Raw genomic sequence first — 14,248 nt, forward strand, 5'->3', positions numbered from 1 at the left:
TTGATAAATATCTTAATCCTGTATTTTGTGATTATATTGTAAATCTAGAAGACACCAGGATTTGGGCCCCAGTTTGCTTCTGCTAAATGTGTTAGCTTGCGCCCTAGGATTTTATGGATGTAGATCATAAATAACTGGGTAAAAACTCCAGGGGTCCATGAAGTGAATGAGATCTCAAATAAACCACGGGCACTCTGTGGAATGGTTGCATTCTAAGGCATTCTTCACTGTCAGGGAATTGTGGGTAGAATTGGGGATTTTGGTCTACTGTCATTACTTTAGATTCATATGTTCTAACATGACACTTCGCATTGTTGCAGATCTCAGTTTCCAGACTGCTGCCCGCATCCTGGCTGCTCCTGTGGAGTTAGCTTTGGTGGTGATGAAGGATATTAGTCAGAATTTTCCTACCAAAGCCAGGTAACATCTAGTAAGGTTTTGGTACATCCCTCTCCTTAACATTATTCCCAGTTACTTTTATGTTTACATAGAACATGATGTAACTAAAATGTAAAAATGCTTTGAAATGAAACCTGTTTGTAACTACTGTTGTGACTAGTGTCCTCTTTCTAAGAAGATGACAAGACCATTGGTTGTGTGGTTGAAGAGAGAGATCTGGATGTTGTTGGCACTGTCCCACTTAGGCCAGATCAGCTAATCCAGAGTCTGGCCCAGACTGCCATTTTTGAATCCTGATGAAGAAGGGCTTTGCCTAAGACTCCATGGTAGACCACTTGGCCTCATATGAGTAAGGCCCCAGGTTTAATCCTCAGTACTGCCGAAAAGAAGAGGAAGAGAAAGGGATGTGGATGATCAGGATCCTTGTAGAGAAACTGAGGCTCAGAGAGACTGATCTTTCATAGTAACAATATTCTGAATTACCTGACATTACTGTCTATTCTGTAATGTTACTCTCTGTCCTGTGAATGCACGGCAACATTATTTAAAAGCCAAATTCTTAGAAACTTTTAACAGATGTCATTGCTAATCTTTGTCTCAAATTACTAAAAAGCACTGGCTTAGTTCTAGGCTGAGGATTTTATAAGTAAAGTTCCTTTTTTATTGTGTAGTGTGCCTATATAAGATTTCTTAATCCATTATGCTTCTGGAAGATTGACATGTAGGGTTCAGCCTGCACCAGAAGGATTTAGTAGGACCAGCAATCTGCTTTAGTGCATTAAATGCTGTCTATCTGTGGGCAGTCAATGTCACTTAAGGAGTAGGGCCACACAGTCGAGTAAGACCTTGGAAGCAACTGGACCTGCTGCGTGTACTGGCACTGTGCAGCTTGCCTTTGTTCTTCTGTCTTGCAGTAATGGAAATCTGTACGTCTGTGAAATACACTTGCCAGTTGTAGAGCTGTGATGTTTACTTAGTTCCTATCTTTATAGTTTATTGAACCATATGTTTCGTGTTTAAGAATAGGGAAATTGGAAGCCTTTATATGGAATGCTAAGCTAAGCACTGATCATATTTTTGTTTTATAGAGCAATAACAAAAACAGCTGTGAGTTCACAACTTCGAACGGAAGTGGAAGAGAACCAGAAGGTATTAGTAACTGGTAGAAAACGTTCTGTCCTGTGCTGTTTCTTAAAGACAATGAAGAAACTTGAATTAAATCAGTGGCATCTAACAGTATTACTTTTAGTAATACAGTGATTATTATATATATCAAAGTTGGTGGCTTTTTTCTTTAAAGGGAGACTGACTTGGGTGGGGGTGGGGTCAACAGGGAGTCTGGACCTCTTGTTTAAGTAATTTTTCCTTAAACCTTTTTCATTCCTGCCTTTGATGCACTCCACAGAGTAGCTGGGTTCTTGTCCTTCATTCATATCAGCCCCACATGTAGCTTCTGGAGACTGCCAAGACGCTCTTATCCCTTCTGCTTCCAGATTCCATTGGCCTTTTTCTGTCTGTGCTCTTTATCATATGGATTCATAACAGAAAAGGCCTGTCTCCTTACAGACATTTCACTAGAGTTGTTGGGAATAGGGGGAAAACCTTGTGTTCAATTAACCTTTTAAAATTTTTCTCTTGACTTTTTGAGACAGGGTTTCTCTGTGTATACCTGGCTGTCCTGAAACTCATTATATAGACCAGGTTGGCTCAGAGATTCACCTCCCTCTGCCTCCCAAGTGCTAGGATTAAGGCGTGTGCCACCACACCCAATTTACTCCCATATTTCATTATATGTAGGTTGTTAGTTAATTAAATAGATTTGAGAAAGAAACCAAATATTTCACATGAATTTATTAAGTTAAAAACATTACCAGGTGTGGTACTGCACACCTGTAATCCCTGTATGTGGGAAGTAGAGGCAGGAGAACTGGACCTTTAAGGCCATCCTTGGCTACATAGTGAGCTTGAAGCTAGCATGGGATTTCTTTAATTTTATGCTTCCCTGTTTAATTTTATGGTTTGCTCTAAAGGTGGTGGGACCTGGGGAGTGGAGCCTAAAAGTGAAGCAGACTAAAGTCTCATGTAATAGCCAACTTTTTTCAGAGCATTAGACAGTATATACCTCGAGGGTTAAGAAGAGTCAAGTGTCCAATCACAAGGGCAAGCCGCATGTGACAAAAACATGTTTTTCCATAGAGGCATTTAGACAAATAAAAATAGCCAGTGGTAACGAATAATCTGAAGTAAATGCACTCATATCTGCTATACCTGGGACAGGCTTGAAAATACACTCTAAGAACAATTCTGTTTTTGAAGAAACTGAGGTCACAAGACTCTCGTCTTATTTCTTGGAGATTTCTCACAAGCACTCAGAATTTGCCTCTCACGATTCCATTCTTGGACCATGTTCTGACAGTTACCCATGCCAGGGGAGGCATAATATTAAATTATGTGAGCTATATTAGTATCTCTTGGATTCTTAATCTTTTTGAGTAAAACGCTTTATTTAAAAATGCATGAATACATACATATAAAAATGTATAAAGATGAAGTACAAGTGCTCAACATCTTACATCTAGTGTGATGAGTTTTCACAAAGTGAACTCACTTGTGTCCCAAGTCTAGAAATAAATGTGAGTTACGCTGGATGACATTTACAAACTCAGGGTTAGATTTTCTTACCCTCTTAGGCCCAGGAGAGTGGGCATGAAACTGCCCCATTAAGAAAATTCCAAGGGGGCTGGAGAGATGGCTCAGAGGTTAAGAGCACTGGCTGCCCTTCCAGAGGTCCTGAGTTCAACTCCCAGCAGCCACATGGTGGCTCACAACCATGGTGTGTGCGTGTGCTTGCATGCGCTTCTGTGTACATGTGAGTATATCCAGGCTCTCCTATGGAGGTCAGAGGATAACTTTCAGGAGTCAGTGCGAGCCTCCTCCCTTGCTGGGGCAGAGTCTTTGTTGCTGCTGCTGCTGTACTGTGCACTCCAGGCTAGCTGGCCTCACGCTTCCTGGCAGTTCTGTCTCCACCTCTTGTCGCGCTCTAGGAGTGCTGTGTTTATAGATGTGCCCTACCACATCTTGCTTTTTACATGGACTCCAGGGAATGGCTGGAGCTGGCTTGAAGGGCTAGTGCTTCTTTCTACCTGCCCAGCCATCCCCCTGGCTTGAAATTTCAGTTCTTAGTTGCTTCAGCTCTCCGTTATCTTCTCGGGTTTTTTTGTTTTGTTTTGTTTTTGTTGTTGTTGGGTTATTTGTTTTTAAGGGGGTTCATTGTTTTTCATATTTAAAAATATATTTTATTTTTTGATATTATAATATAACTGCATCATTTTCTCCTTTCCTTTCTTCCCTTCCGTATACCCCTCCTTGTTTTTTTCAGATTTATGGCTTTTTTTTTCATTGTTACATACATAGATGTGTGTTTTCCACATTTTTGTATTATCCTCCATCTTGTTTTCTGTTTAATGCTGCCATGTCTGTGAAGCATGAGACACAGCTTCCTCACTCTTTGGTTTTCCCATGCAATGCTGGAGCTGACAAGTATACTTTCCTTAGTCATTGATTACTGGAAAGTGAAGGTGCTTCTTAGGGTTAGTAAGCGGTATCTCTGTCCTTGGTGTCTGCTTGCTTCCTTTTGTACTCCACTGTATTGTCTAGCCCTCCTGTGGTGTAGGATATACAAGAAGAGTAGTATTCAACCCAAGTGTCAGAATGCAGTCACATCAGTGTTTCTGGCAGGTACTGGGCAGCACGGTCACCAGTGTACTGAACTGCCACTCTATGGGGCACAGTAACGAAGTACTCCACTGACCAGGCCTTGCTGGCCTAGGCAGCTGGAGGGGGCGTTTCCTTCAGTACAACAGCCCAGTTTCTTGTGTGCTTTAGTTTAAAGGCTGGGGTGGGCATGATGTTTAGAAAGCCTTCTTTCAGCCCTGTATTTCATCACGGGGGCCTTGTGCTGGTTGCCAGCCCAGCCTTGGTTGGCATCACAATCAGGAAGGCAACAGAAGCATAGAAAAGCAAAGCTATGCACTTTAATCTGGCCCTTGCAAACAGAGGTTAGGAAAATTCCAGAGCCTATGTAACTTGACAGATGGATAGAAGGGAGAATCTTCCTGTGACCCCAATTATAGACAGGCTTACTTTCTTCTGCCTTCAATATTAAGGAGATAATTCAGTTTCTTTGTTACTAAAGAAGTGAACAAATGTGTACAGTCCCTTGGTGTCCTGTATAAGCAGAGCTATAAGCTTTCGTTCTTTGTAGTCAGTTCAGAGAATTATTGGAAAAGGAACCCAAAAGAATAAATATCTTACTGTATTGTGGGCCAGGAAGAAACATGTTATTTTAAAAATTGTATAGAGATAACATTTGTTCAATTAGTCCTATTTATATTCTATTGTGTGTGATGTGTGTGTATTCGTATGTGTTTGCATGTGTGTGGAACACATTTTTGTGGGTACACATGCATTTGAGTGTATGATGCTAGGTGTCTTCCTGAATTGCTCTCTACTTTATTTACTGAGGCAGGGTCTCTGACTGAACCTAGGACTCACACATTCAGCTAGTCTAGCTAGTCAGCTTTTCCTTGGGAATCTCATCTCTTCCAGAGTGCTGAGGTTATGGGTGGATCACCATGCCTGCCTGCCTGGGTGGGCTCTGGGGATCTGAACTCCAGTCCTCTCTCTTGCATGGCAAGCACTTTAACCACTGAGCCACCTTCTCGGCTACTCTGTTTTCTTTTTTGATAAGTGACTCTTAGCACTTGGCATCCTTGCATGCTCAATATTCTAGAAGTAGTTGTGTCATCATCAGAATGAAGGAAGAAGGAAAGGAAAAGAGGTAGAGGCCCAGCAAAGCAGCATCTTCATTCACTATAATGGATGCTCAGAAGGGTCCATGGAAGAGTACAGAAGGGAATCTTACCGAGCCCCAGAATGTTAAGATTTGTGTGGGTAAGGAAGCCTAGGAACAACAAGCTTTGCTAAATGTACTCTCACTGCTATTTGTGTGTGTGTTTTCAGTATTTCAAGGGAACTATAGGATTGCAGCCTGGAGATTCAGCTCTCTTCATCAATGGACTTCATATTGATTTAGATACCCAGGATATATTCAGGTATGGCTAATAGACACTTTTTATTCTCCCCTCCCCCCTTTCTCTATCTGTAAGGTTGTATAACTGACATGTTCATGTTCATGTTTCTCCTTGGTGTAGCCTGAGCAAAGGCTCATAGCTTATGAGGCTTAGTGGAGGCGGCCCCTGCTGTGATGCACTGGGGTAGGCAGCATGATTTGTCACTGTCCTGTTGAACAGTGCGTGTGCAAGCCTTGAATATTTTAAAAGATGTATCTTTGAGGTTGTAGTTTTCCTGTTAACTATAGAAGCATAGAAAAGAGCGGAGTTCCTTTGCTTCTGAGAAATGTGAAGTAGGTGTAATCACAGTGCTGTCTCCTGTCCCACAAAGCATTACTTTTTAAAATTTTTTTGAACATTTACTTTTTAAAAAATTGTGTTTTGTTTTTGAGACAGGCTCTTAGTAGCTCAGGCTGGCCTTCCAACTTTGTGAAGATGATCTTGACTGAACCTTCTGCCTCCACCTGGCAAATGCTGGAATTACAGATGTGTACCTCAACATGTGGTTTCCAATACTTGTTTTTTGTTATTGTTCTTAAAATGTAATTAAAGACCAGTGGAGTCTAAACTGTCATCCTGCATTTGGGGGCAGTGGACAAGTAGAATTCAGATTTTATCCATGGAATTAATAGCAGTACAGTTGTCACTGTGGCTTTTTAAATATTTTTATATTATGTTCATTAGTGTTTTGCCTGTGTGTATGTCAGTGTGAGGGTGTTGGAACCTCTGGAACTGGAGTTATAAATAGTCTTGAGCTGGCATGTGCGTGCTAGGAATTGAACCTAGGTCCTCTGGAAGAGCAGCCAGTGCTCTTAACCACTGAGCCATCTCTCTAGTCCCTGTCACTATGGCTTTATAATAGTAAAAATAAATGCAGTTGTTAATGCTTTAGGAGAAGTAGTTTCACAATATTACTGTGTGAATTAATTGAGGTAAACTTTATACCCATTTGTTGTATCACAGACCTAGTGATAAGTCAGTAAAATGAATATGAATATTTTATTATTTATTTCATCATGTGACTTTATTGAGTGATTTATTAAAAACAGTCTATCATTCAGATTACTACAAACTAAGACATTGATTGTTACAATCTTAAATAATACAGAGTATAGTAACTAAAAAGTAGAGTTCCTGCCATCTTGTTAGTTTCTCATCTCTTTGTTCCCAGAAGACTTTTCCATTGTCAACATCATCGTGTGTGTTTATGTGTGTGGTGTGTGTGTGTGTGTGTGTGTGTGTGAGAGAGAGAGAGAGAGAGAGAGAGCCTGTGCTAACTGACTCTGATATTAAAGATATAATGTGCTCTTTTGTGGGTTTTTAAATTTTAAGATAATTATGGATTCATTTGCCGTTATGAAAAATATAATACAGATTAACTCTTCTTTTAAAGTAGGTGGGTTAGGAAGCTGGCTTAGTTGGTAAGTGCTTGTATGCAAACATGAGAACCTGAGTTCAGATCCCTTCACCCACAAGCCAAGCATAGTGCACACTCCCGAAACTCTGGCACTGGTTGGGTGGAAACAGGCTGATCTCTGAAGCTGTAAGTTGAGTGAAGAGACCCTGTCATGAAAAACAGTCACCTGATGTGGACCTCTGGACTCTACCCACACATGGGTACATTTGCAAACATGTAAACTACATGTGTACACACACATGTACTGCTCACAGTAAAAAATATAAATGAATAAATAAGGCCTGTGAAATATCTCAGCAGGTCAAGTCACTTGCACTTGGTAGTGCAAGCCTCACAACCCGAGTTCAATCCCTGGAACCCACGTGAAAGTGGAAGGAGAGAACTGAATCCACAAAGTCTTCTGATCTCACACTCATGCAGAAGCATGCACACATGTCTCACACACAGCACACCCAGTAATTAGTAAATAGGTAAATTATTTAAACAACAACACCAAACAGACAAGTAAAGCATGTGGTGTAGGGCTAAGGAGATGACTTAGTCGTGAAATGTTAGGTCTTAGGTAAAGTGCTAGGTTTTGTGTCACACACCTGTAATCCTGCTGATGGCGAGGTGGAGACGAGGATCCATGGAGCATTCTTCCAGTAGTCTTGATGGATCAGGAAGCTCCAGGATCAGTGAGAGATTCTGCTTCAGAGAATAAAGTGGAGAGCAGTGACACCGACCGCTGGCCTCCATGTTCACTCACAAGTGTGCACATATGAACACATGCATACACACTCCCCCACTCACATGCACTATACATTATAAATTGAGGGCTATTTCATTGTGTACATGAAGAGGTAATAATCTAAGTTTATACTGAGAGACAACCTACACACCTACTGAGAACTTAAACAAACGACCAGGAGAGCACGTCCTGCCACTGTCCGTGTAGTCTGTAGAGGAAACAAGGGGAAGAGCTCCATTTTTGGATCTTCAGTCGGTTTGCTTTAGCATTGAATTTTGAACTGATAGAAAATTTTCATGTTGAGGCTTTCTTAAGGTTTTTTTTTTTCTAACAAATACTATCAGGCTGTGTGCATGTGTTGTATGTTGTGAATTGGATCCAGGGCCTCATATGCTAGGCAGGTACTCTAATCTGGCATAATCTCCAACACTTAATTAGACACCTTGGTTTTTCCTGCAGTCTGTTTGATACATTGAGGAATGAAGCCCGGGTAATGGAGGGTCTGCACAGCCTAGGAATAGAAGGCCTCTCTCTACATAATATTTTGAAGCTCAACATCCAGCCCTCTGAGACTGACTATGCAGTAGACATCAGGAGTCCTGCTATTTCAGTGAGTATTCATTTGGAGTGGTCCTGAGGCCTCTGCCCGGGCACCTTACAGCTTTCTAATTTGTGTTTTATCAAAGATTTACAAGTGCTTATGTGAGACTGTTTTTGTAATAAGATAGGCTCTGTCTGTCTGTCTGTCTGTCTGGGATTAAAGGCATGCGCCACCATGCTGAGCATAAGATAGGTTTTCACATGGTCTAAAAAGTTGTTTTCTGACCATTGTGAGTAAGAAGTATTCTTTTCAGGGCTGGAGAGGTGGCTCAGCAGTTAAGAGCATATACTTCTCCAGCAGAGTTCCCAAGTTCAGTCCTGAACACCCACATCTGGTATTTTAGTCACCTATAACTCTAACTCTAAGGGGATCAGGACTAACCTCTGTGGGTACCTGTCCTCATGTGCATATACCCACACAAAAAAATCAGATAATTAAAAAATAATAAAAACTTAAAAATATTAGCATTCTCTCCATTGTATTGTATTCACAAGATTCAGATGAACATCTTGGGAAAGAGGATTTGTATTTTCCCAATTGTGTCTACGTTTTCTGCGACTTTATGACAACATGCATAACTTAAAACTATTAGAACATATTTTTCCAATCAGTAACCTTATTTATAGGGACCTTACTATTGGCTGTGTGATTTCTGCGTCTCTGTCATCTGTAAAAAGAATGTGGGGAATGTGGCACATTATCTTTTTCCCCCCCTTGGTTTCTGTCCTACATTTATTTTAGAGGCGTTTTATTGGAAGAGAGATACTATACTGTGAATCAGCATGTGTATCCTGCAGCCTATCGGCCACATATATCCCAGGATAACCACCAGAGCAGCCCAGTGTATTTATAGATGTAGAGCTTGGACCTGCCTGTTTGCAGATTCTCTTTACTTACATTCTCACTTGCATATTTTGATGTATATAGTTTGATTTCTGACAAAATAGTTTTGCTTATAAAGAATAAAGAAAATAACATAATAAAGAGATTGATAATCATATGGCTCATCACCATTCTTTCTAAATAATCAGTTTGTGTACTAACTGCTGTTTTCTTGGAGGGAAGAATGTTTCAGTTGAAGCTCTTTGTATTCCTTCCTATTACACCTCTTTTCTCCCTACAGACAATTCCTTCCTGTCTCTAATTTTATGCCTTTATTTCCTTTTAGAGATTTTCAATATTTTAGTTTGGTGTGTCTGTTGGTGTCTCATATCTATTTCTTTTTCATTCCATAACCTCAATTTTATTTTTATGACCACCTTTTAGGCCTTCATTCTCCACATCTTTGTAAAGATGACAAGGGCCCAGAGAACTCATAGCAAATAATTATTAAAGTCCCTTTAAATCATGTAATTAAAAACATTTTAATAGTGGTTTTAAATTATTCATATTGCTGGGTATAGTGCCACATGCTTTTAATTCCAGTACTCAGGAGGCTGAGGCAGGAGGATCTCTGTGGGTTTGAGGCCAGCCTGGTCTACATAGTGGATTTCAGGACAGCCAGGGCTACATAGTGAGACCTGTCTCAAACAAACAAACAAAAACAAATAAACAAATTCACATTGTTAGAAAATCTTTTTTCTTAACATTTTTCTTAAGACTTTTAGAGAGGCTGGTACAGATCATCAGAGCTGGAGTACTTGGTGGTATTGGAAGGTCTTCAGCTTTATTAGGTCCATTAGGCTAGAGTGAGAGTTCCAGACACCAACACTGTGTGAGAGTTCCTGTTCTATTTTTTTTTAAAAAAAATATTTTACTTACTTTTAAAAGAACATCATTTATACTTTTATAGTGAAAATTTAAGATATACTGAAGGTGTCTTAGGGTTTCTGTTGCTGTAGTGAAACATCATGACCAAAAAACAAATTAGAGAGGAAAGGGTTTATTTGGCTTACACTTCCACAATCACTATTCATCATTGAAGGAAGTCAGGAACTCAAAAAGGGCAGGAACCTGGAGGTTCCTCTGATGCAGGGGCCATGGAGGAGTGCTGCTAATTGGCTTGCTCCCATGGCTTATTCAACCTGCTTTCCTACAGAACCCAGGACCATGGCCCAGGGGTGGCACCACCTACAATGGGCTGGGCCCTCCCCCATCAATCACTACTTAAGAAAATGCCTTTCAAAAGAAAATGCCTTTCAGCCGGATCTTACGGAGAGACGTTTCCTCAATTGAGGGTCTCTCCTCTCAGATAGCTAGCTTGTGTCAGGATGACATAAGACTAGTCAGCACAGAAGGTATGTAGTAGAAGTTGTATCATCAGCCATCTTTCAAACTCCTGGGGTGGGTAGCATGAGCAGTTGCTTGTGTACCCTTCCAGATCACTCTCTCACACAAGCAAGGAAAATACCTGTGTATGTCCCCTGCTCTTCCTTATCCAAACAGCAGGTGCTTACTGTTGGTGTGTTGTTCAGCTTCCTACTGTTGTTAATACCGCCATATTGGCTCTCTCTGTGTCCTTTCCTTCCACATACACGTGAGATTCAATTGGAATGGATACCTGCATGTGGACTACTTAGTGGTTCTAGTCAGGTCTTCAATTTGATTGTATCTTTCTTTAAATGAGTGGCAGACACCACTGTAGCCTGAGGGTTCCAGTGTGCTTTTGCCTAGTCTCAGGTACTGACAAACTAACTTAATGAATGTGAAGTTTTCTTGTGGATTTGTTTACATTTCACAGATTGTGGTTGAAGTTGTATTTACTGATCACTTATGATTATTATTATTATTTATATATATATATTTTTGAGACAGGGTTTCTCTGTATAACAGCCCTGGCTGTCCTGGAACTCACTTTGGAGATCAGGCTAGCTTCAAACTCTCGGAGATCTGCCTGTCTCTGTCTCCCGAGTGCTGGGATTAAAGATGTGTGTCACCATGTCAAGCTTAGTTTTATTATTTTTATTCTTGTCTCATTTCTTGTCATTTGCTTGATTTTTTTTAAAAATTGTATTTGTTGCTACTAGTCTTTAGTTGATTGTGTTAACTGCAAATAATTTTACCTATTTTATGGCTATGTTGTAGTTATTCATTTTTCTATTCAATATATTTTTCTATTCAGTATAATTAAGAGTAGTCTTATCTCTTATGCCTGTGCATTTGGTGGAGACAAGGCCTTGTATAGCCCAAACTGTACATAGCCATGGACAGTTTAATACCTGATTTTCCCATCTCTAACTCCCGAGTGCTGGGATTACAGGCATGTGCCACCATGACCATCTATTATGTGATTCTTAAAGTCTCATTAATTATCTTTTTTTTTTCTCATCAGTGACTAATGTGTATGTACCATGTTGTGTTTTTTGTTTTATTCAAGTGGGTGAACAACCTAGAGGTTGATAGCCGATACAATTCATGGCCGTCTAGTTTACAAGAGTTACTTCGACCCACCTTTCCTGGTGTTATACGGCAGATCAGGAAAAACTTGCATAACATGGTAAGTAAAACTCCTTACCACTTCCCCGTAACTGTTTCTCTTTGCTCTGTCTCTTCTTTTCCATCATATGTAGAATGTTCAGTTTTCTCTTTATATCTGCACAGTGTTCAGACAGAATATGTTCATGTTACAGCAGTGTGACAGCCTGTGTTGCTGTGTGACCCCTGTGCCTCATCCATAACTGAAGGTTCACACTGGGCCACTTTATGGTTTTATGTTTTTTTTTTTTTTTAAGGTTTTTTTTTTTTTTTAGGTTTTTTTTTTTTTTATTAATTTATTTTGCAATACAATTCAGTTCTACATATCAGCCACGGATTCCCTTGTTCTCCCCCCTCCCGTCCCCCTCACCTTCCCCCCAACACCCCCCCCCCCCATTCCCATCTCCTCCAGGGCAAAGCCTTCCCCACAGACTGAGGTCAACCTGGTAGACTCAGTCCAGGTAGGTCTAGTCCCCTCCTCCCAGGCCGAGCCAAACAATCCTGCATAGGCCCCAGGTTTCAAACAGCCAACTCATGCAATGAGCACAAGATCTGGTCCCACTGCCTGGATGCCTCCCAAACAGATCAAGCCAATCAACTGTCTCATCCATTCAGAGGGCCTGATCCAGTGGGGACCCCTCAGCCATTGGTTCATAGTTCATGTGTTTCCATTCATTTGGCTATTTGTCCCTGTGCTTTATCCAACCTTGGTCTCAACAATTCTCGCTCATATAAACCCTCCTCATTCTCGCTAATTGGACTCCCAGAGATCCACCCGGGGCCTAGTCATGGATCTCTGCATCCAGATCCCTCAGTAGTTGGATGAGGTTTCTATACTAGACATGAAACAAGGATGACTTGTCTGCTACTCACATCACCAGGGAGGCTACCTGGAAAACAGGACCCCAAGAAAGATACAGGGATCACCCAATGACAGAGAAATGGAATGAGATCTACATGAACAGCCTGGACATGAGTGGGGGTAATGAAAGGCGAGGGTTGAGGGAAAGAGAGCTTGGGGGAGCGGGAGATCCCAGCTGGATCAACAACAGAGAGGGAGAACAAGGAATAGGAGACCATGGTAAATAAAGACCACATGAGAATAGGAAGAAGCAAAGTGCTAGAGAGGCCCACAGAAATCCACAAAGATACCCACACAACAGACTGCTGGCAGTGGTCGAGAGACAGCCCGAACTGACCTACTCTGGTGATGGGATGGCCAAACACCCTAATTGGTTTTATGTTTTAAGACTTTATTTTCCTAGAGAAATTTTAGGTTTATAGAAGTGCTGTATAAGTTTTAAGAGAGTGGTTGGTTTTCTGTTTTTTGTTTTTTGTAACTCAAAAGATACATGGCTACTGTTTTTCTGTCATGTCATTTGTATATGTGTTAATAGACTTCTTTTTATTTCAAGTTACAACTTAATCATTGTCTCAAAAGGTTTTTTTGAACTTATTAAGTGAAAGTAAGGAGGACAACATAAAAACTAGTGGGGTACTTGACATTGCGTTTGAGAAGTAAGTGCATCAGTATCTGGTTCAGTGGAAGTAGTTGTACTTCTCACTGAGTTCTCGAGGTTGTGAGATATTTTGGTCCTGATGTTAGTACTCTTGGTGTGATGTATTAACCCCCCCCACACACACTTGTTCTTTCCTGTGAGCCATTGAGTTTAATTAAAGCGCCCTAGTTTGCTTCCTATTGCTGTGATAAACTCCATGACCAGAATGCAACTGGGAAGGAAAGAGTTTCTTTCCTCTTATGGCTTGTGGTTCACTGTGAATGGAACTCAAGGCAGTAACTGAAATAGACCACAGAGGAATGCTGCTTCCTGCCTTGCTCTCCATGACTTGCTCGGCCTGTTTTCTTTTTTTTTTTTTAAAAGATTTATTTATTTATTATGTATACAGCATGTTTGCCTGCAGGCCAGAAGAGGGCACCAGATCTCATTACAGATGGTTGTGAGCCACCATGTGGTTGCTGGGAATTGAACTCAGGACCTCTGGAAGAGCAGCCAGTGCTCTTAACCTCTGAGCCATCTCTCCAGCCCTCGGCCTGTTTTCTTATACAACCTGAGACCACCTGTGCAGGGCAGCACCCCCCACAGTGGGCTAGGCTCTCCCACATCAATCGTAAATCAAGAAAACGCCCCATAGATTTGCCTACAGGCCAGTCTGATGGAGGCATTTATTTCAGTTGAGGGTCCCTCTTCTAAAGTTAGTTAGTCTAGCTTCTGTCAAGTTGACAAAACAGTAACCAACACAGTTGGCCTGTCATCGCCTTGGCACACAAACACATCACCATTAAACCATATGCTTTTCTTTCTTGTCTGTTCCCAAGATGTTATGTTAATACTAATATCACATTATTAAACATACCACAGTCTTTAAAGAATGCAAACACTTTAAAGTTCGAGCTCTCCTTAGAATATCCAACATATCTTTAAATGTCCAAAGTCTCCAACAGTAAACTCTTGTCACAATCACATCAAGCCCCAAGTTCAGCAGTGTGCAAGTGTAGTTCTTGGTATCTGGGCTATCATGACCCTCTGCTCCCA

At 40.9% G+C, this 14,248-nt stretch overlaps 1 protein-coding gene across 2 annotated transcripts in view; it reads left to right on the forward strand.

The window, feature by feature from the left end:
• Positions 1-14,248, forward strand: part of Uggt1 (UDP-glucose glycoprotein glucosyltransferase 1) — a 138,740-nt gene that overhangs the window by 47,212 nt on the left and 77,280 nt on the right. For both annotated transcript variants that reach the window (XR_008219918.1, XM_052745175.1), the window contains exons 10-14: positions 321-420; positions 1,488-1,548; positions 5,422-5,513; positions 8,138-8,288; positions 11,596-11,715. Coding sequence is in view for 1 of the 2 variants with exons in the window: in XM_052745175.1 (XP_052601135.1) it covers positions 321-420; positions 1,488-1,548; positions 5,422-5,513; positions 8,138-8,288; positions 11,596-11,715 (524 nt within the window). In the remaining variant the exon portion in view is untranslated. The remainder of the gene's footprint in view (positions 1-320; positions 421-1,487; positions 1,549-5,421; positions 5,514-8,137; positions 8,289-11,595; positions 11,716-14,248) is intronic.

Source organism: Peromyscus californicus, unplaced genomic scaffold (genome assembly GCF_007827085.1).
Source record: "Peromyscus californicus insignis strain IS unplaced genomic scaffold, ASM782708v3 Scaffold_19__1_contigs__length_69161282, whole genome shotgun sequence".
Classification (NCBI taxonomy): Eukaryota; Metazoa; Chordata; class Mammalia; order Rodentia; family Cricetidae; genus Peromyscus; species Peromyscus californicus.